The following is a 21,868-nucleotide window of genomic DNA, read 5'->3' as shown; positions in this document are numbered from 1 at the left end:
TGGCTTAAAACAGTAACAATTGTTTATTTTGTTCATATGTCTGGGGGTTGACTGGGCTTAGCTAGGCAGTTTTGCTGAGGGTCTCATGTAATTAAAGTCAGGTGGTACCTAGGGCTGAGATTGTTTTGAAGGAAGATGTATTAGTCTCCTAGGGCTACTGTAACAAAGTGCCACAAACTGGGTAGCTTAAAACAACAAAATTTATTCTCTCACATTTCTGGAGGCCAAAAACCTAAAATCAAGGTATCAGGAGGGCCGTGATCCCTCCAGTGCTTCTGTGAAGAATCCTTCCTCACCTTTTCCTAGCTGCTGGGGTGGCTAGCAATCCTTGGCATTCCCTGTGTATAGTTGCATCACTCTGTCTATGCCTCGGTCTCCACGTGGCCTTCTCCCTTGTGTGTGTCCCTCTTTCTGTCTCTTCTCCTCTCATGGGATGCCAGTCATACAGGATTAAGGGCCCACCCTACTCCTGTACGACCTCATCTTAATTAATCGTATCTGCAATAACCCTATTTCCAGTATATTCTGAGGTACTGGGGGTTAGGACTTAAACATGTCTTTTTTGAGGGACACAATTCGACCCATAACAGAGTTTCATCATGTCCAAGTCTGATATTGGGGCTAGAAACTCTCAAAATGCTGGGATTCCAGGGGCGCCTGGGTGGCACAGTCAGTTAAGTGTCAAAATCTTGGTTCTGGCTCAGGTTGTGATCTCAGGGTTGTGAGATTGAGCCCCGAGTCAGGCTCAGTGAGGAGTCTGCTTGAGATTCTTGCTCCCTCTCCCTCTGCCCCTCCTGCTCGTGCTCTCTCTCTTTCTCTCTCTAAAATAAATGAATCTTTAAAAAAAAAAGAACAACCTGGGACTCCACAGGTCTCCCTCTCTCTGCAGTCTCTCAACATGGTCTCATCCTGTGCAGTCCCAGGATAGGTGGACTTCTTACATGGTAGCTGAAGGCTACCAGGATGTGTGTGTCCCATAACTACCTGGCAGAAATTGCACGGCCTTTACTAATGTAGTGTCTGAAGTCACACAGCATCATTCCTACTGAATTCTATTTTTTTTCCTAAAGATAGATTTATGTATGGATGGATTTATTTATTTATTTATTTGGGGGAGGGCTTGCAAGCAGGGGAGGGGCGGGGGAGAGGGAGAAGGAAAGCAGCAGACTCCCCGCTGAGCTTGGAGCCAACAATGCAGGGCTCGATCTCAAGACCCTGAGATCATGACCTGAGCCAAAATCAAGAGTCAGATGCTTTACCGACTGAACCACCCAGGCACCCCCTAAATTCTATTCTTTGAGGCTATCACAAAGATATGGCCAGGTTCAAGGGGAAGGAACATAGGCTCCACTTCTTCTTCTTCTTCTTCTTTTTTTTAAAGATTTTATTTATTTATTTGACAGAGAAAGACACAGCGAGAGAGGGAACACAAACGGGGAGTGGGAGAGGGAGAAGCAGACTCCCCGCCGAGCAGGGAGCCCAATGCGGGACTCGATCCCGGGACTCCAGGATCATGACCTGAGCCAAAGGCAGTCGCTTAACCAACTGAGCCACCCAGGCGCCCCTTCTTTTTTTTTTTTTAAGATTTTATTTATTTATTTGACAGAGAGAGAGATAGCGAGAGCAGGAACACAAGCAGGGGGAGTGGGAGAGGGAGAAACAGGCTTCCTACTGAGCAGGGAGCCCAATGTGGGGCTCGATCCCAGGACCCTGGGATCATGACCTGGCTGAAGTCAGACGCTTAACCACTGAGCCACCCAGACGTCCCTAGGCTGCACTTCTTGATGGGAAGCATGTAACGGAATTTGCAGACATGTTTTAAAACCATCACAACGCAAATTGATAGAGACAGAAAGTAGAATGGTGGTGACAAGGGGCTGTGGGAGGGGAAATGGGGACTTATTTAATGTGTACAGAGTTTTAATTTGAGATGATGAAAACGTTTTGGAAATGGATAGTGGTAATGGTTGCACAACAGTGTAAATGTGCTGAATGCCACCGAACTGTATACTAAAAAATGGTTAAAATGGTAAATTTTATGTATAATATCTTGCCTCAAAAACCCCACACACACCAGATTATATTACTTTGAGAGTTTGGCATTCCTATTTTTGTATTTTAATTATTGATAATACAATTAGAATATTAGTTTATTCATTAAGGGTGAGAAGTAATTATCATAGTAACAAGAATATTCACAATTCTGCATTGCCAGAACAGCTTCTGTAGCAGGCCTAATGGAGGCTGAATCATAATCAGAAGATTGCTTGGGGGGGGGGCGGTATGGGATCGGAGCGTGGGGAATTAGGGAACCTGGTATTGAATGGCACCAGACCACCTAGGTCTGCTGCACACCACTACCCCAACAAAGATAAGCTTGCCAATGGAGCTGTAAACTCTGGACACCACCTCTCTCCTGACACACTGGGATGGGCAGAGCCGGGTTTGCTTCTGACCCGATTTCCTATACTTGCATAATTGACTAACCTCCCCTTCTGATGGATAAAGTCTTGAGAAATATAAAAGTTCAATGACATATGTACATGGAATGCTTTGTACAATGTTGCTTTATGCCACACATTTTTTTTAAAAGATTTTATTTATTTATTTGACAGAGAGAGACACATCGAGAGAGGGAACACAAGCAGGGGGAGTGGGAGAGGGAGAAGCAGGCTTCCTGCCAAGCAGGGAGCCTAATGGAAGGCTTGATCCCAGGACCCTGGGATCATGACCTGAGCCGAAGGCAGACGCTTAACGACTGAGACACCCAGGCACCCCTATGCCACACAATTTTACTATACCTTTTAGTCACTAAATGATTGTTGTTGCTATTACATTAATATTATATAAAATATAAATACATGCACATTTAGGGATACCTGGGTGGCTCAGTCAAGTTAAGTGTCTGCCTTCGGCTCAGGTTGTGATCCTGGGGTCCTGGGATTGAGCCCTGCTTCTCCTCTCCTGCTGTGCCTCCCCTCAGCTTATGCTTTCTGTCAAATAAATAAAATCTTAAAAAACAAATGCATATTTAAATATTTTGCTACACATATTTACTGTGTGTGCATTCTTGCCTGGTAGCTTTTTTTTCAGATTTAAAAAAAAATTTTTTAAAGATTTATTTATTTTAATTTTTTTAAAGATTTTATTCATTTATTTTGGAGAGAGAACAAGCAGGGAGAGGGAAAGGGAGAGACTCTCAAGCAGACCCCACACTGAGTGAGGAGCCAGATGGGGGCTCAATCCCTTGACGCTGAGATCATGATCTCAGCTGAAACCAAGAGTTGGACACCTAACTAACTGAGCTACCCAGCAATCCAGGATTTATTTATTTATTTGAGAGAGAGAGAGCCAGGGGGAGGGGTAGAGAGAGAGGGAGAGAAAGTCTTAAGTACACTCCCTGCTAAGTGCGGAGCCCAAGTCGGGGCTCAGTCCCATGACCTCGAGATCCGGACCTGAGCTGAAACCAAGAGATGGTTGCTCACCCGACTGCACCACTCAGGTGCCCCTAAGATTTTGTTTTTTTATGTAATCTCTACACCTAATGTGGGGCTTGAACTCAAAACCCCGAGATCAAGAGTCGCATGCTCCACCAAGTGAGTCAGCCATGCGCACCACTACTCTTTCTTTAAAGAGACTTTGCAGATCCATATCCTGATCCACTTTGTGTGGATTGTAAAGTTTAATTCCCAAAGAATGATCTCAGTGTCACTTTCAAGTACTGATAACAGATATTATTAGCAGAAGCCTTCAGCATTTTTATTTTCAAAGAAATATTGGAGGAGGGACATCTAGGTGGCTCAGTTGGTTGGGCGTCTGCCTTCTACTCAGGTCATAATCCCGGGATCCTGGGATCAAGTTCCACATTGGGCTCCTTGCTCAGTGGGGAGCCTGCTTCTCCCTCTGCCTGCCACTCTCTCTGCTTGTGCTCTCTCTCTCTCTCTGACAAATAAATAAAATCTTTTTTTTTTAAGATTTTATTTATTTATTTGACAGAGAGAGAGACAGCGAGAGAGGGAACACAAGCAGGGGAGTGGGAGAGGGAGAAGCAGGCCCCCCGCTGAGCAGGGACCCCGATGCGGGGCTCGATCCCAGGACCCTGGGATCATGACCTGAGCCAAAGGCAGGCGCCTAATGACTGAGCCACCCAGGCACCCCTAAATAAAACCTTTAAAAAAAAAAAAAAAGACAAGGTGCCTGGGTGGCTCAGTTGTTAAGCGTCTGACTTCGGCTCGGGTCATGATCCCAGGGTCCTGGGATCGAGCCCCGCATCGGGCTCCCCCGCTTGACGGGAAGCCTGCTTCTCCCTCTCCCACTCCTCCTGCTTCTGTTCCCTCTCTCACTGTGTCTCTCCCTGTCAAAATAAATAAATAAAATCTTTAAAAAAAAATATTGGAGGAGAGCTATATATAAAATTCTTCTAGAACCAAACATGAATCATTCATGCACCCAGTAGTTACTGTACGTTAGACACAAAGTATAACTATAAAACCACTAATATTCAATTTAAGTAAGTGCTGTGCGTGGGGCAAAACAGATTTGTAAGTCTGTTTTTACTGCTTTCGGGGAGTATGATAAAGTATGTAACTCCTTTTGAGTAGACTTATTCCCTAAATAATCTTGTGTAAGTATAATTTTTTATATTGGGTATACTTAAAGTGCAACACACTTTTATTTGTGGCTTTGGGCCCATGTAGCTATGCCAGTTACTGACACAGTCTAATAAATGGAATCTCTGCCCTGTGGGAACTTCTGGTGACACTCTCACAGGGATGACATATCCACTGGCACCGGGACACAGGGCTGTGGCATGGACTCACCCATGTCTCTGTGCATTTATCCCAGGCTCTGGGATTGCACTGTGCCCTTGAGTGCTCTCAACCGCCCTACGAGGTGGTTATTACAGTTGTTACTACCATGTAAAAGATGAAGAAACTGAGACCCAGCGTCATCCAGCTCCACAGTGAAGCAGCAGAGCTGGAACTCAGCTCTTAACTCCTGAACACTAGGAATGCCTGTCTGCTCCTCCTCTTCCTTTGGGTTTGAGAGGGGTGACTTTGAACATAGGAGTAAGACAACTGAAGGGGCACCTGGCTGACTCAGTCAGTGGAGTGTGTGACTCTTGATCTCGGCATCATGAGTTCGAGCCCCACATTGGGCATGGAGCCTACTTAAAAAAAAGAAAGAAAGACAACTGAAGAAACAGAGGGATTTCCTCTTCTGTGGAGCTGCATGGAAACCTTAGGGCTCAGTGCTCACAGCCTGGACTCAGTTACTCCTTTATCTTTGCAAGAAGGTCGAATGGTGTCATTTAAAACCTTGGAGGCACCACATGTGATTCTCCATTTGTATTCCATAGACCTGTCTGTAGGGCCACTGTTCATTACTACAGTTGCTCGCTCAGATTAGTCCTCCCTGACCCTTGTCCGAGGGTCACACTGCACCCTGATCCTGCCTTCACTGCCCCCTTATCTCTGTGCTGGCCTCTTCCTTGCAGAACGCCAGTGGAACATGTGGATCCCAGGATTTGGCTCTGAAGAAATCCGACCCTACAAAAAGGCTTGCACCACAGAGGCCCATAAACAGGTGAGGAGCCATCAGAAACCCAGGGCAGCCACAGTCCATCCCTTGAGCTGTCTCTGAGGGAGCGCACACAGCTATGGTCCCTGCACTTTGTCACTCCCTCCACACAGGAAGCTCTGCCTCCTGGACCAAAGATCAGAGAGGGCAAGAGGCAGCAGGACTCCACAGGAGAACAGTCAGTTACTTCTGTGGTACTCTGCTGTTCCCACATGGGGTCTCAGTTTTTCCTGTCAACCCTGATGGGTGTCACTTAAAGCTGTTAATTGTAGGTTCTTCTAATATGGACAGAACTCGCCCCGTCCACATCTCCCTAATGAAATCTCTCTGCACTGTGGCTGATTGGAACGTCGTGTGTGGCCCTCTCACTAGAGGGCAGTTTAAAGAAAGGAGAGAGGGGCGCCTGGGTGGCTCAGTCGTTAAGCGTCTGCCTTGGGCTCAGGTCATGATTTCAGGGTCCTGGGATTGAGTCCCGCGTCGGGCTCCTTGCCTGCTTCTCCCTCTGCCACTCCCCCTGCTTGTAGTCTCCCTCTCTCTCTCTCTCTGGCAAATAAATAAATAAAATCTTTAAAAAAAAAAGAAAGGAGAGATAGGCCGTACTTGTGCTGGAGGGTAGCACGCAGGCTGCTGTGCCAGGCCTTCTGGCCTCTGTCCCAACTTGCCATTTGTTCTCTGTCCCTCTGACTGCAGACTTGAGGGGTCAGTACAAGAACCTAACTCCACTTCTGCTGTGCAACAAGTTGTCTCTCTCATCGGTCAGTCTAATAGCAATGATGGCTTCCTTTTAACAAAGGCTTAATTTAACTGGCTGCTCTGATTTGAAAAGTGAGCTTTTTCCAAGCTTGATGGGCACATTTGGGTGGTTCTGGCTGAGTGTCCCTTGCTTGTCCATAGCCTGGATCTGTGGAGTGTGTATGTTTACAGACCTCACAGAGGAAGCTCTACAGGGAAGTCACCAATAGCCTGAATCAAAGGGCCACAGTATTCTTCAGAAGGGAGTCCCTTCAGACAGTGGATGGTCATTTTGGCTGTTTCCAAATTACCTACTTTTCAGCGCTCTCTCTCTCTCTCTCAGCAAGTATCATAATATTAGGACAGTGTCTTGGTCAAAAGAGTAAACAAAGCAAATCAGTAATTTGGCCAGTGGGCTGGTAATAGTAAAATTTGAAACCCCCATGACCTGAATGTTTCCCTGATGGGTTGTGGTGGAAATTGTTAGTGTCCATTTCCTTCATTGTAGGTCATCAAGTGTGAAATGTCAGCTCCCTTTATGTGTGGCCACAGGCTTGGAACAGCCCCCTTCCCTATTTTCTTCATCCTCAGAGAGATTAGTCTGGGGGCCTGGAAACACACACTTGGATGGCCTGGCCCCTCAGTTCCCAGAAGACAAGAGCTATCATCTGGTTTTAACCTTTTTGCCATCCTGCTAACCTCCAGCAGTTTGGGTCTTTTGGTCAATGAAATGGATCCACTATCTAAACATCTCTTGGGGCCCTGAAGACTGCTCTCAGGCTCAAAGGAGCCTGCTGAGCTGCCCTGTGAATGTAGGTTCCCCAGGGCTCTGGCTTGTGGTATAGACCGTGCCCCACGTGGGTGACTGGGAAAGTTCCTGACTCTAAGCTGTGTAATTGGTTATTTCACTCTCCTTTCAGAGAATGGCACTGATCCGGAAAACAACCAAGAAATAACACACGGGAAGGTCAGGGAATGGACAACAATGTATTTGGAGATACTTGAGCTGAGACCTCAGCCATCTCATCCTTGGATTTTTTTTTTAATGCTTTACAGAGAAGCATATATTTTTTATTAACAGTGCAGCAATATCTATAATGACTGAGAGGATCTGCCAAAAGAATAAAGCCTCCTACCCCAACTTCCAGTCCCTTTTCCCTGCCGTCTCAAAGAGGAACGATGTATCTTCCAGAGAAGATTTTATTTGTGGTTTATTATATAAGTGATTGAATATGGGACAAAGCATTATGGTCTTGTTTGGTGAGACAGTATTAGCAGGATTTGTAGAGGTTTGTGTTTCTTCTCCCTTCCCCTTTTCCCTGTACTTTGTAATGTCAGTGTTTATATGAATATGACTTTCATTTGCTTTTCCAGAATAAAGAAGTTATTAATCGAAAGACAGGGTACATGGCTTACAGCCTTTGAAAGGCCAGAGGGAGTTAAGAGGACAAGGAAGGCTGGATGTAGCTCTCTGTCAGCAGGTGGCAGCACCATTATTCATTTCTGTGAGGAGAAAAAACCCAGGAATTTTTCTATTATTTTACTCCAAGGAAGGCCATACCATGAGTAGGAGTTTGAGTCCAGTTTCTCTGCCATAAAAATGGGGCAGAGTGACCTTCTCTCATGAACCCCAAACTGAAGAGGCATCCTGGTTTTGGCAAAACCTTTTTTGACCTGCTCTTCTGGAACTCCTGGAGTTCATCCTTGGCCCTAAGAAAGGATGGCAGTAACCTGGGGAAAGGCCCATCTGTGCGGGTGCCTTTTCTGTTCTTAGTTGTTGATATCCCTGATCCTGGTATTTTCACCATCATGCAAAGGAAACCAGGCCCCTAAGACCTCAAGGTCATGACCTTCAGTGGCACCTAGCATCATCCCGTCCTGAGCCCAGCATAGCCCTTGTGGATTATGAGGGTTCCTTGGGCTTCAGAGGGCCTGGCTGTTCCATCCAGGGGTCACCAGCATAGGCACATTGTCCTTGCCCTGCTTTTCACTCCCTCCCACTCGGAATTTGAGCCCAGAGCCCTTCTCTTCAAGCCTCGTAGATCTCTTGAGGCTATGCTGATGTTCCTGTTGCTCTTGGCCAAGGTGCGCACCCAGAGAGGCAGCCAGCTTCTCCCCTTCCTCCGGCATCAGCTGTGCTCAGGCACCAGGTCTCTCTTGTGGCTTACCACCAGGAAGAGGATGTTGAAGGGTTTCACTTTTTCCAGAACCTTCCAATGCCACTGGGTGACACTCTCAAAGGATGTTCTGTTGGTGATATCAAACAGCAAAAGGCCTCCTGCTGAGTTCTGATAGTAGGAGCGAGTCACTGACCTTGACAGCCAAGAAGGAATCCAGAATTAGTTTTGAATCCTCCATTGAGGACAGAAAGGGACAAAGGAATTGGGGCAGTTTAATGGAAAGAGCTGGGGGAGAGTCCATAGTTCTCAATTCTTGATCCGCTGTGTGACAGGTAAGTGGCTTCATCTATCTTGAGTCTTGTCCTACCTGTATGTGGAGGGGCTGTTCATTCAGCAAGTATTTATAAGCTGGGCCTGGGCCTGGGCCTGGGCTAGGCAGTGGGCTACACTGATGAATAAAAAACACAGGGAGCAGCCCTGCTATAGGGTGAGTGAAAAATGCCTCTGTGTCTGGGGCACCTGGGTGGCTCAGTCAGTTAAACCTCTGACTCTTAATTTCAGCTCAGGTCGTGATCTCCGGGTCCTGGGATTGGCCCTGCGTGGGGCTCGGCACTCAGTGTGAAGTCAGCTTGAGATTTTCTTTCCCTCTGCCCCCTCCCCGCTTGCACGTGCTCGCTCTCTTTCTGGAATAAATGGATACATCTTTTAAAAAACAAAAAAACCTCCCTCTGTCCCTAGGGCTGCAAAGGAGAGAGAGCTTGGGGGGGGGGGCCTGACCAGCTGAGTTGAGGGACTCAGGTGAAGGGGTGGAGATCTCTGAGGGAGCGAGAACTGTGTGGAAGCAAGCCTGAGGCCAGCTCGCAGGCATTGTGGCGAGGTCCAGCGCCCAGGCTTCAGAGGCTGCCATGTGTGTGTCTGTGTGTGTGTGTGTCTGTGTGTGTGTGTCTATCTGTATGTCTGTGCTGTGTGTCTGTCTGTCTGTCTTGCAGAAGTGGGAGGGTGTAGTGTAGGCAACTAGGTAACCCTCCAGGCTGGCCTTGTGCTTCCCATCCCTCCTCAGCCACAGAAATACCTTTTTTCTCTTTTTTTAAAGATTAATTTATTTATTTTAGAGAGAGAGAGAAAGCAGGGGCAGAGGGAGAGGGAGAGAGAAACTCAAGCAGACTCTCTGCTGAGCTCAGAGCCCAACGTGGGGCTTGATCTCACAACCCTGAGATCATGACCTGGGCTGAAACCAAGAGTCAGACGCTCAACCAACTGAGCCACCCAGGCGCCCCTGAGTAATACCTTTCTTAATTGTTAGACATTTTAGGACTATTAGAAAGACTCCATCTGGTAAGAGGATTCTGGTGCTAAAAACAGGCATATAAACAAAAAGTTTGAAAACTGTGCAGGTGCTAGGGACCAGTGGAGTTTCAGGTGGTGGACTGATGTGATTGGGTTTACATGTTAAAAGCCTTGTTCTGGCTGCCGGCATGGAGAATGGAGTCGGAAACAGGCAGGAGGGGGGCCAGCCAAGACGGTACTGTGGTTAATTCGGACTAAAAGTAAAGGAATATGGCATGCGAGGTTTTCCTGAGAAAGTACTAACCAAAAGATAGAGGTTGAGGTTGATTGCAACAATACAGGTGAGTTTTGGACACAGAAGGAGCCATCTGGGACCACAAAGCCATCCTGAAAAGTCTCCTGTGCCTGCATGAGGGGAAGCAGGGAGGAGGAGGCCTGACGTGGACTGAAGCCTTACAGTTACCTGTAGTTAGAAGAGGCCCCAGCGTCACCCAGTGCTGCCCCATCTCTTACAGGTAAGAACATCAAGATCTGGGAGGTCATTATGTCCTGTCTGAGGTCCCTGGGCAGGCCGGGACTCAGAGCTGTGCTCTTGGTCCATTGTCCATCCTCATGGGAGCCCTGGCCTCAAAGCGCTAGTCTAGTGGGGCAACAGAGCATGAAATCTCCAGGTGCCCTGAAGGCTCGGAGAAGGAATTGATACATCCGGTTGGGCCAAGCCTTGAAGGATGAACAGAATTTTGACAGAGATGGAGGAAGGACATTCCAGACAAGGGACCCACACATGAAAGACCCAAAGGGAGCTTGTTAGCAGAAGGAGCTTAACACTTATTGGGCACTTAACACACAGCGTCCTATTTAATCCTCCAACAAAGCTGTGGGGTAGGAATTGTTCTCATTTTACCATGAAGACCAAGGCTCAGAGGTAGAGGACGGGCTGGGCTCCCACCCAGACATCTTCAGCTCCAGGCTGTGTGTGGAGGGCAGGATGGGTTTTCTGTCTTTACCCACTAAGTTTCAGTGGCTCCCAGAATGGGCAGGGTCTTCCGAAAGGCTCCCATGGGTGGCAGACTGGCTCTGTGCCTTCAAAAGGGCAAAAGGCAAGGATCCAGGCCTGGGAGCCTGACCTTGTCGAAGCTGCTGTGGCTGGAGGGTTTAGTCAGGGTGCTGCTTTGGAGAGGGAGTTTTGCTTGCTCAGACTAGTCTAGGGATAGACCTGAAGGGACTATTCTGGAACTTCACTCTTAGTACAGAAGCAGAACCCAGTTCACATCTCCAGAAGTGGGTCATGATCTTTAAGAACTTTTGTTATTTCCCCACAGTGTTTACTTTGGTAGTCTCTGTTCCATTACAGTGATGAATAAAACGCTCAGGGAAAAAGGGAAATTCCATTTTGTGAATTCCTACTGTGTGACCAGCACTGCCTTTGATTTCTCATCAAACCCTTTCTAAAACCCTGTGTGAGTTAGGTATTAGTATCCTCATTTTCCAGAGGAGTCCACTGAGGCTTGCGGAGATGAAGTGAGTTGACCAGGGTCCACAGTTACACATAGTGGAGCTGGGAGTCAAACCCAGGCTTGACTGCAAAGCCCACCGTAATGTAGGCAGCTGGGATGATGCTGTGGTTAAGAAGTGACACTTACCTGAGTGTGGCAAGCCAGTCTGGTCACCCGGGGAGAGGGGAGAGGGCTGGGGCCATCCAGTGGAAGGAAACAGCACGTGCAAAGCCCAGGGCTGCAGGTGGTTCGGAATTTGTCAGGGCCAAGGAGGGGGAGAGGCAGCGCGCACTAGCTCCGGAAGGGCCAGGACTTTGAATTCTAGGAGGGGAACAGCCATGTCAAATATACTTTAAAAACTTCCCTCTGGGGCGCTGTGGATGCTGAATCAACAGGGGACACCCTACAGGCCTCAAGAGGGGCGGCACAGTCTCCACTAGAGACCGCAGGGCCTGAACTGTGACAGCAATGGCCCTCAGGGCAGGGGGGCAGGGGCGCGGAGGCTGCTTCTGAGCAGCTGTGGGAGGCGGGGCTCAGCTGGCAGGTGGGTCTGCCCCCCTCCGCTGCTCTTCTCTGCTTTTCCTCTTAGCCAGCGGGCTGGGCAGGGCTGCTTCCTGCTGCTGCCAGAATCCTATCCATCAAAGCCACTTGTAGCCTCCAGAGGGTTTGCCACATGGCAAGGGGCTTGTGAGCGTGGGACCGGAGCCCCGAGGCACAAGATAGGACCTTCTGGGCCTGGCCCGAGGCAGTGGACGAGGCCTGGGTTCACCAGCTGAGCCACATCAGTTTCCCATCCTGGACTTTAGGTCCCTGTCTGTGAAATGGACAAGCTGAGCCCCACCTCACAGTTTTGCTTCGGGGTTAATAATAAGCCATAGAATGAGCCCACAATGCATGAGCTTATGTGTGTGGTAGGAATTCACATAATACTTCATTTAATCCTCACAACAACCTTGTGAGACAGAAACTACTGTTCTCCCCATTCTACAGATGGGAAACTGAGGCTGAGCAGCCTGCTGAACAGTCCTCAAAGGAGGCAGCTGGGGACAGTGGGCAACATCTTCTTGGAGATGGACCCAGCCTTGGGAGGGCCTAGGCTCAGGCCGGTCCTCCAGTGCCCAGCCAGGATTTGGGCAGAGAAGGTCAGTTTTTTCTTCCTCTCTTCAGGGATTTGGGGAGGTTTTGAACACCTGACAGCAAAATCCCCACCTCCATCCCCAGGACGAGCTGCTCATCTCCCAAACAAGCTTTGGTTTATACTGTACTCCTATTCAGGGAAGCTCTGGGAAATAAGAAACCACAGACCAAGTTGAAGATCACTCCCTGCTTCTTCACTTACTCTAGCTGCTCAGATCTCCAGTAAATTCCTAGAAAGAGCCCACCTCTTTCCTTGTTCCTTACCTCGAGGCTTCTCCTACTGCTCACTGGTTTCAGTTAACCTCACTGGGCCTTAGTCTGCACATCAGTAAAATGGAACAATAGTACCTACCTCAACTGGACATAAGAAGTAAGTTCTGGCCACTGTTCTTTCGGCCCAGACTGCTGCTCTTAGCTGGGCCCCTCTCCTCCCTCCCCCAGCTCTCAGCTCAAGGTCATCTCCTCAGGGAGGCTCTCCCTGACCAACTGCTCTAAAGAAATCAGTCCCCTCTTTCTCAGCCCTGTCTCCAGGATCTGTGGGCTTCATAGCACTTATAACTGGAGATCATTTAGTTCACTTATTTACTCGTTTTGTTTTCTCTCCCACTAGAATGTCAACCCCAGGAGGGCTTTTCTGTCATGTTCACTGCTACATCCTCAGAGCCCAGAACAGAGTAGATGCTTATTTTTTTTTAATTGATGAAGGAATGATAACATTCTCAAAAACAAGTCAGTCATTTCCCTCTCCCTCTCCAAGCTTCCCCATCGGTGAAATGAGGGTAACCATGCCAACCTTGCAAGACTATCATAAGGATGAGTGATGAGGTTTTAAGAGAGGAGGTAGGGAGGAGGCAGTGCAAAGGGAGACCCACCCTGGCCCAGCCCCATGGGGAGGAAGCTAAGAAACCCTCCCTGACTGGAAACCTCCCAAGAACCCTAGGAAGAACGGATTATCAGTCACATGATGCTGAGGAGGAATCTGAGACTGAGTAAGCCCCAGGTCACAAAGTGAGTGAAGTGGTTGTGCTCTTTTTCGCTGTGGAACTGTGCCTGCCCTTCCTGTGCCCACTGGCACAATGATACCCCCTCTACACCTGCTGAGATTCTTACCAACACAAACACTATCTCCAGGAAGCCTTCCCTGATTGCCCTAGAACATTCTCTGCCTAGCTGTTCCTGTTCCCCAGGAGGCAATTGCTGAGCTGAGGATTAGCGAGCAGACATTGATTAGAGGATTCTTGAGATCAATACCTGCTTGGGGGAGGAAGGGAGGGAAGTGGGACTGAGCAGAGGAAGAATTTAGCTGTGATGTTGTAAGAACAATGGCCTCAATCAGCCCCATGAAGAGTGATGAAGCTGGGTTTGACCTTCAGAGCTGGGGCAAGAGAACCAGGCCTTTAAACACTCCCCCACCCCCCAATAGATTCAACAGATCAACACTGAATGTGGGCAGCCCTGAGGGGTAGGCAGTTCCCAGAGGGTGCTGTGAGCCCACCATCATCGGCAGCACTCCCAGCAGCTGGGGGAGGGGGTGTTTAGGGTTTAGGGGTGGGGCTAGAAGGCTGTGGGATCTGCAGCCCTATAGGGATATCTTGGTGCCTAATCACAGTGTCCACTATGTGCCCAACCTAGGAGATGCTCACTCGCCTTCATGCCTGCCTCCCAGATCCAGCGCCCGGCCTTGGAGTAGGGGCGCTGGGCAGTGACCCTGATTTCAGGGCACACACTTAAGACTCATCCAAATCGGAGGACCTAAGGAGGCTCCCAGGTAGGCTTGCCCTGAAATTCCCCGCCCAGTCCTCGCCTGTGCAGCAGTGTCCAGACTCCGTGTGTCTCCGCGTCCAGGCTCGGGAGCGCTGCCAGAAATGTCAGAGGGGAAAGAGTGGTGAGGACAGTTCTTGTATTCAGCTCTTAGCGGTATGGCTGGCTCTGGCTGAGCATGTCCCCCACATCCATTTCTCATTCATGCCCCCACCCCCCCACCCCTGCCGTGGCATGGGTCTTCTATGAGCCCCACGGACAACTGAGGAAACAGGCTGATGGACACGAAGCTGCACACCTGGCTTCTTAGAGCTTTCTGGCAGAAAGGGGCTGAGCTATGAAACCCCAAAATCCGGGAGGTGTGGCTGCTAGGATACTGTTTATATTAACCCTTTGGCTACATTTGGCCCTTTGCTCTCCAGAAAGATACTGACACTCCCCATCCCAGCAGCACTTCTAAGGTTGGCACTGCTTTAACCCTTTCCTTCCCAGAGTCAACACTGGCATGGACCTGGGGGCTGCTTCCCCGGGGGGGCGCTGGGGACTTGGGTCTTGTGGATGAGCCGGGCGCCCCCCCCAGTCCTCCTCCAGCTTGATGTCCCCCTGATCCAGGGCCTGCTGGATGGCGTCAGCAAGGGTGCTGAAGGCCAGGTCCACATTGCAGTTATTTTTGGCGGAGGTCTCCATGAAGGCCATGCCCAGGGAGGCAGCCAGCTCCTCTGCCTCCTGGGCCGAGACACAGCGGGTGCTTTGCAGGTCACTCTTGTGGCCAACCAGTAAGAAGATCACCTTATCCGGGCCCTGAGTGGCCATGACCTCCTGGTGCCAGTCGCAGATATGTTCAAAGGACTTCCTGTTTGTCACATCAAAGACTAGTAGGACGCCCAGCACATTCCGGTAGAAGGACCTGGTGATGCACCTGAAGGAGGCGGAGTGAGCTGGGTTTATGCCTTCCAGGCCCCCCCCACAGGCAGGATGTCCCCCGCGTGCACGGACTGCCTCACAAGCCCCATAGCTCTTTTCACACTGCCGGGTGCTTCTCTGCCCCCGGCCTCTGTGTCTCTCCCAACGGAGTGCCTGCGCCTCAGCTAGGGAGCAAGTTCAAGTCACCTCCTCTCTGGACCACTCCTGGAGGAAGCAGATTTCCTGATGGCAGATTTTTGCTTCCCGTTCTCTGCCTGGCAAACTCCTACGCATCCTTCCAGGCCGTCCCAAACCTCTCTTCCTTTCCCATCTCCCTGGCACCTCCCGCTCTGCTCGCTCTGCTCCGGTGGGCTCTCTCAGCAGCCGGGTCACCCATCCCTCCAGGTCTCCGTGGCAGGACCCTTGCGCCCTCCCGGCGCCAGGGTCTCAGGCCTCTGGCTGGGGGGCTTGGCCCACCTGGCTGCATCTGTGGGACGAACGACTCCACGTGGAGGGCCAGAGAGCAGGGCTGGGACCCCCAGACCTGTACCTTGGCCACTGAGGCCGAGCCCTCGGTGAGGGGGGGGTAACCGCCCTGGAGGCGGGGGCCACTGACCGCGCCCCCGGGTCCCTCAGCCCGCCCGGCCCGCACCTGAAGCGCTCGTGGCCCGCGGTGTCCCAGAGCTGCAGCTTGACGCGCGGCCCGGCTCGCAGCTGCAGCTTGCGGCTGTAGAACTCGACGCCCACCGTGGGCGCCCACTCGGACTCGGGTTCGGGCTCCGGGGCCCCGGGCGCGCCCGCCACATAGCGCCGCAGTAGCGACGTCTTGCCTACGGCCGCGTCCCCCAGCAGCGCGATCCGGAACTGGTAGCGGCAGCCCCCAGCCGCCATGCCCCGCATCCAGCCACCCGAGGCCAGCCGCCCCGCCACCCCGCCGCCCAGGGTCAGCCGCCCCGCCCCCGAGGCGCTCCCCCCTCCCCGCCCCGGAGGCTGGCCCCGCCCCGCGGCCCGGGGCGCGAGACACCGGGGCACGTGCTCTCCTGCCTGGGGGCCCAGTTTCGTCCTCTAATAACCCCTACTTCGCGGGATGGGAGATTAAAGAAGGCAATGTGGGGAGGAGGACGAGCGAGGGACGAGAACCAAACACGCACCTGCCCGAGACTAACACCAGAGGGTTCACCTCATTCTGCGGGCCGGCTTCTCTCTCCAGCCCCACTCTCCGGGCAGTGCCCTGGTTGGGCCCCTGTTGCTGGAGCTGGAGGCACCACTCTAGAAAGTTGATGGTTTATAGGTGTCCCTTCCCCACCCAGGTGCTCCTTTCCCGGAGCTCCATTAGCCCTGGCCTAGGGCCTCCCAGGGCCTCCCGTTCAATGGTGGGTTCAATGTTTAACAGCCCCCACTGCATCCTCAGCACCTGCCTGGGGCGGGGCCTCAGGGCCCAGACATAGGCAAATGCCATTCCAGAGAGAGTACTGTTGGCCTGTGGTCTGGACAACTAACATTTATGAGGCCAGATGGTCAGTTCTTCACACTCTGCTGGCGACAACTTTGAGAGCACCATAGTGTGCCTCTTTTAGAGCCGAGGATAACTGAGGCTTGTCTTAGGTCACAGAGCAGAGCTGAGACTCATATTATATATGTGTTTGTCTCACTCTTCATTACCCCCCTGATGCCACAAAGGGGGACTGCAAATCAAGTACTAAGAGGACCAGGACACAGTGGTCAGGTCCCTGTGGGTTAGTGGCAAGGGTAAGGCAGGGACATCTGCCTCCAAGAGCCAGTCTACCCTCTCCAGTCAGGCCTTCTGGAAACCCAAGTTATCAAGGCTGGAGTTCTGGCTGGTCCCAAACAGTGTGTCTATTGGTTTAATCTCACTGTCCCAAAGTGGGTGGATTTTACCACTTTAACTTGTTTTGGCAAATTGGTGGTGAGGTGAAATCCTCACTGTTGCAAACAATCGAATCATCATATTTCCTTCTCACACAAACTTGTAAGGTGTCATTATTCTCATTTTTACAGATGAGGAAACTTGAGGCTCAGAGATAAGGAATCCGAGGTCACTTAACAAGGAAGATAGACTAGCTGTCAAGTTTACCCAAGGCCAAAGCCTTATTTGCTATTTCTGTGTCTGACAGAACAGGCTGAGGATCTGGGAAGGCCCAGGTTTTCTTCTCACTCTTTTTTTTTTTTTAAGTGGATATATGTATGTATGTATGTATGTATGTATGTAAGTAAATAATCTCTACACCCAAAGTCGGGCTTGAACTCATGACCCCGAGCTCAAGAGTCACATGGTCTACCAACTGAGCTAGCCAGGTGCCCCTCTTCTGGCTAACTCCTAACAAATCAATAAGAAGCCATTTTGACAGGTCTCCATGTAATCTCAGTCACTGGTCACCTGCGTGGTAGAGCCTGAAGGGGCCCATGTATCTGCTTGTCCCCTACTTCTAGGAGTTGGAGAGAGAGGAGCCTGAGAATCCAGGAACCCTGAGGAGCCTCAGGAAGGGTGTGTGTTCGGGAGGAATCCTTCCTGCCAGCTTTGCCCAAATTAAGAGTTTGCCCCACTCCCACCTTCCCCACTGATTCCTCAGTTGAGACATTTTCTCCACCTCACTCTGTTTAGCTGGAAAAATATTTTTGTGTGTCAGGTCCCTATGGATGCCTCTAGCCCCTTCTTTACCCACCACTGGTACTCTGAGCTCCAGCCATGCGCAACGCCTTTCCTCTTCTCCTCTTCAAAGGGCTAACTCCTACTACACGACTTAGGTTCGAGCCCTGTCCTCAGAAAGCCTCTGACTGGCCAGTGAGGTCACATACCCTTTTGTCCACTGCATTAGCTGTCTCCCTCCTAGGTTACTTGAGGGCAATGATCAATGGTGGTATCCCAGTGCTTGGCACAAAACAGGAACTAAGTAAATATTTATGGTAGAAAGAATGAATGAAAGTGGATAAGTGCTATTGGTTCATTAATTCAGTCAGTCAAATCCCACAGTAGGGCTGGACTCTGGACTCAGGGAGCTATAGGCTCAGAGAAGACCTTGTGCAGCAGGTGATTCTGAAGCTGGGTCTCCCAGGACGAGGGCGAGCTGGGGAGTTCAAGGAGGGAGGGCACTCTCGGCAGGAGCAGCTGGACAAAGGCAGAGAGGCATAAAACAACTTGAAAGGCGGTTTGAACCCCCATTCCCAGAAGCCTTTGTAGTCAGCACCCGTGGGCAGTGCACTGTCAGCACTGGGCTCTCGGAACTTCCTCTCCTAGAGGCTCCTGCTGTGGGCGAGGGTCACGTGCCTGCCCCCTGCAGCGAGCCCCAGAATCCAGATGTCAGCTGACCTTGCCAGAGACTGGCTATGTGACTGGGGCGGGGCAAGTGACTTTCCCTCCCCACCCTGCTTCCCCTTCTGCTAAGTAAGGCAAATCATGGTGCCCACCTCACAGAGTAATCTGGAGGGGCTATGCAACACAGCAGGCGAGTTAGGCGCATCTGCCCGAGAGAGATCAAGGTTTTAGTTCCAACTGCCCTCTTACTAGCTGTGTGGCCTCCGCCAAGTTTTATTCGTTAATTCGTTTACTTTGTATTTGTTTCAGTAAGTGCTAGCTCTCTGTTATATACCAGGCACTTACACAGCAGTGAAAATAAAAACACACAATTCCTGGTCTTGGGAGCTCACATTGTAATGGGGAAGACAGAAAATAAATCCATATATAATGTGATGTCAAGAAGCAATAAGTGCTATAAATAACAGTCAAGCAGGACAATGGCTTGAAGGGTGGCAGGGTGCTACATCAAAATAGGGTTTTCTTTTTTTTTATTTTAAAAGATTTTATGTATTTATTAGACAGAGAGTGTGCACAAGCTGGGGGAACAGCAGGCAGAGGGAGAAGCGGGCTTCCCGCTGAGCAGGGAGCCTGATGCGGGGCTCGAATCCAGGACGCTGGGATCATGACCTGAGCCGAAGACAGCTGCTTAACAGACTGAGCCACCCAGGCGCCCCTAAATAGGGTTTTCTGAGGAGATGACATTAGAACAGAAAACCAGGGGGAGTGAGGGAGTAGTGTGGGTGTCTGTGATATCCAGAGAGGATAGTTCCAGGCAGGAAGAACCGCAAGAGCAAAGGCCCTGAGGTGGGATCAGGCAAGGGATGCTCCAAGCAGAGCAAAGAGGCTAAGAGAGCAGAATGATTGAGGGAGCAAGTGGTGGGTGATGAGGGCAGAGAGGAGGAAGAGCCAAATCACATGTGGCTTCAGAAGCCATCATGGGACCTCAGCTTTTATTCCAAATATCTTGTGAAGTCAGTGGAGATTTTGGAGCAGGTGAATAATATAAATTTTTTCTTGGTTTTTAATTTTTACATCTTAATGGGGGTATAAATGACACACAGTAAACTAACTGTACATATTACAGAGTATAATGTAATGACTATTTTTTTAAAGATTTTATTTGACAGAGAGCGAACGAGAGAGCACAAGCAGGGGGAGTGGCAGAGGGAGAGGGAGAAGCAGACTCCCCGCTGAGCAGGGAGCCCATGCAGGGCTCCATCCAAGGACCCTGGGATCATGACCTGAGCTGAAGGCAAACACCCATCTGACTGAGCCACCCAGGCACCCAATGTAATGACTTGTGATGTAAGTGTACATTCATTAACCATTACAACAATCTAAATAATGAGCATATATCACCCCCAAATTTTCCCATTATTTATTTGTTTGTTTATTGTAGGCTCCACGCACAGTATGGAGCCCAGTGGGGGGCTTGAACTCATAACCCTGAGATCAAGACCTGAGCTGAGATCAAGGGTCAGATGTCTAACCAACTGAGGCACCCCTATCCATGTCCTTTTTATTTTTTTCCCCCCTATCCTTTTTAAATTCCCTTCTCCTGACCCCCCCCCACCCTGAGTTTTTAATTTTGATGAAATGTAACTTATTAATTCAATATTGTACTGGAGGTCCTAACTAATACTATAAGACAAGAAAAATAAATAAAAAGCATCCAGATTGGAAAGGGAGAGGTAAACCTCTCTTTATTCACAGACATGTGAAAAGTCTTAAGGAATTTACATAGAAGCTACTAAAACTAATAAATGAGTTTAGCAAGGTTGGAGGATACAAGTTAATATGCAAAAATTAATTCTATATACACTAGCAATGACCATTTAGAATTTGAAATTGATAAAAGTAATACCATTTACAATAGCATCAGAAATATGAAAAACTTAGGGACAAATTTGACTAAAGATATACAAGATCTGTATGTTGAAAATTACAAAACACTGTTGAGAGAAATTAAAGATAACTTGACTGAATGGAGAGCTATACCATCCTCAAGGATGAGAGGACTCAATATTGTTAAGATGTCAGTTCTCTCCAAATTAGTCTACAGATGCAATGCAATACCAACCAAATCCCAGTAGGCTTTTTAAAAAAATACAAATTAGCTGATACTAAAGTTTACATGGAAATGCAAAAGACTCTGAATAGCCAAAACAATTTTGAGAAAGAACGAGTTTGGATGATTTATACTACCCTATTTCAAAACTTATTAAAAAGTTACAGTGGGGCGCCTGGGTGGCTCAGTCGGTTAAGCGTCTGTCTTGGGCTCAGGTCATGGTCCCAGGGTCCTGGGATCAAGCCCCGCATCGGGCTCCCTGCTCAGCGGGAAGCCCGCTTCTCCCTCTGCCTGCCTCGCCCCCTGCTTGTGCTCTCTATCAAATAAATAAATAAAATAAAAAATCTTTAAAAAAAAAGCTACAGGGCGCCTGGGTGGCTCAGTTGGTTGAGCGACTGCCTTCGGCTCAGGTCATGATCCTGGAGTCCCTGGATCGAGTCCCGCATCGGGCTCCCTGCTCGGCAAGGAGTCTGCTTCTCCCTCTGACCCTCCCCCATGTCATGTACTCGCTCTCTCTCATTCTTTCTCTCTCAAATAAATAAATAAAATCTTTAAAAAATAAAAAAAATTTAAAAAATTTAAAAAAGCTACAGTAATCAAGACAGTGTATTATTGAGTACAGAAACAGACCTACACATATGGTCAATTGATTTCTACAAAGGTGCCAAAGCAGTTAGATGGATAAAGATAATCTTTTTCAACAAATGAACATGGAACAATTCGAGAGCCATATGTAATAAACTTTCACTCTTACACCATACACAAAAATTAATTAAAAATGAATCCTAGATCTAAATGTAAGAGCTAAAACTATTAAGCTCCTAGAAGAAAACATAGGAGAAAATCTTTTTTTTTTTTTTAAAGATTTTATTTATTTGACAGAGAGAAACATAGCGAGAGAGGGAACACAAGCAGGGGGAGTAGGAGAGGGAGAAGCAGGTTTCCTGCAGAGCAGGGAGCCCGACGCAGGGCTCGATCCCAGGACCCTGGGACCATGACCTGAGCCGAAGGCAGACACTTAACGACTGAGCCACCCAGGCGCCCAACATAGGAGAAAATCTTAATGCCTTTGAGCTAGGCAAAAATTTTTAAATTAGGACACAAAAAGCACAAAGCATAAATAAATAGACATTGGACTTCACCAAAATTAAAAACTTTTGCTCTTCAAACATCGTGGCTGGTGTGTTGAGACCAGACTATAGGGAAGAATGGCAGAATCGGGGAGACTGATTAGGAGGCTTACTGTGATTGTGGGTGAGCAGTGACAGCATCAGTGGGGTGGTAAGGAATGTCTTACCATCTTAAAGGTGGAGAATACAGGATTTGCTGACGGGTCTGAAGTAGGACGGTAGAGAAAGAGACCAGGGTCCCTCCAAGGATTTACTGAGATTGGGAAGAGCCGGTGCGGAGGAGGAAAGGCTGTGTCTGGGGAGCCTATTTATAAGCCAGGTGTAGGTGTTCCAGGAAG

General features: G+C 49.3%; 2 protein-coding genes across 4 annotated transcripts in view; one reads left to right on the top strand and one right to left on the bottom strand.

The window, feature by feature from the left end:
• The window catches only part of TAF12 (TATA-box binding protein associated factor 12), a 31,948-nt gene extending 24,232 nt beyond the window's left edge, over positions 1-7,716 (top strand). For 2 of the 3 annotated variants that reach the window (XM_044913928.1, XM_044913929.1), the window contains 2 exons: positions 5,498-5,586; positions 7,233-7,703. In XM_044913928.1, the coding sequence (XP_044769863.1) occupies positions 5,498-5,586; positions 7,233-7,268 (125 nt within the window). In that variant the 3' untranslated portion in view covers positions 7,269-7,703. Of the gene's footprint in view, positions 1-5,497; positions 5,587-7,232 lie in introns of all 3 variants that reach the window. The other variant, XM_021683625.1, reaches the window with a different exon arrangement.
• Positions 7,717-14,607: 6,891 nt separating this feature from the next.
• RAB42 (RAB42, member RAS oncogene family) lies at positions 14,608-15,907 on the bottom strand. The gene is given in 3 exon segments (XM_021683623.1): positions 14,608-14,688; positions 14,690-15,032; positions 15,669-15,907. Coding segments are annotated over 3 exon segments (663 nt in total).
• Positions 15,908-21,868: the final 5,961 nt, after the last annotated feature.

Source organism: Neomonachus schauinslandi, chromosome 4, assembly GCF_002201575.2.
Source record: "Neomonachus schauinslandi chromosome 4, ASM220157v2, whole genome shotgun sequence".
Lineage (NCBI taxonomy): Eukaryota > Metazoa > Chordata > Mammalia > Carnivora > Phocidae > Neomonachus > Neomonachus schauinslandi.
This window is presented reverse-complemented; position numbering and strand designations above follow the sequence as displayed.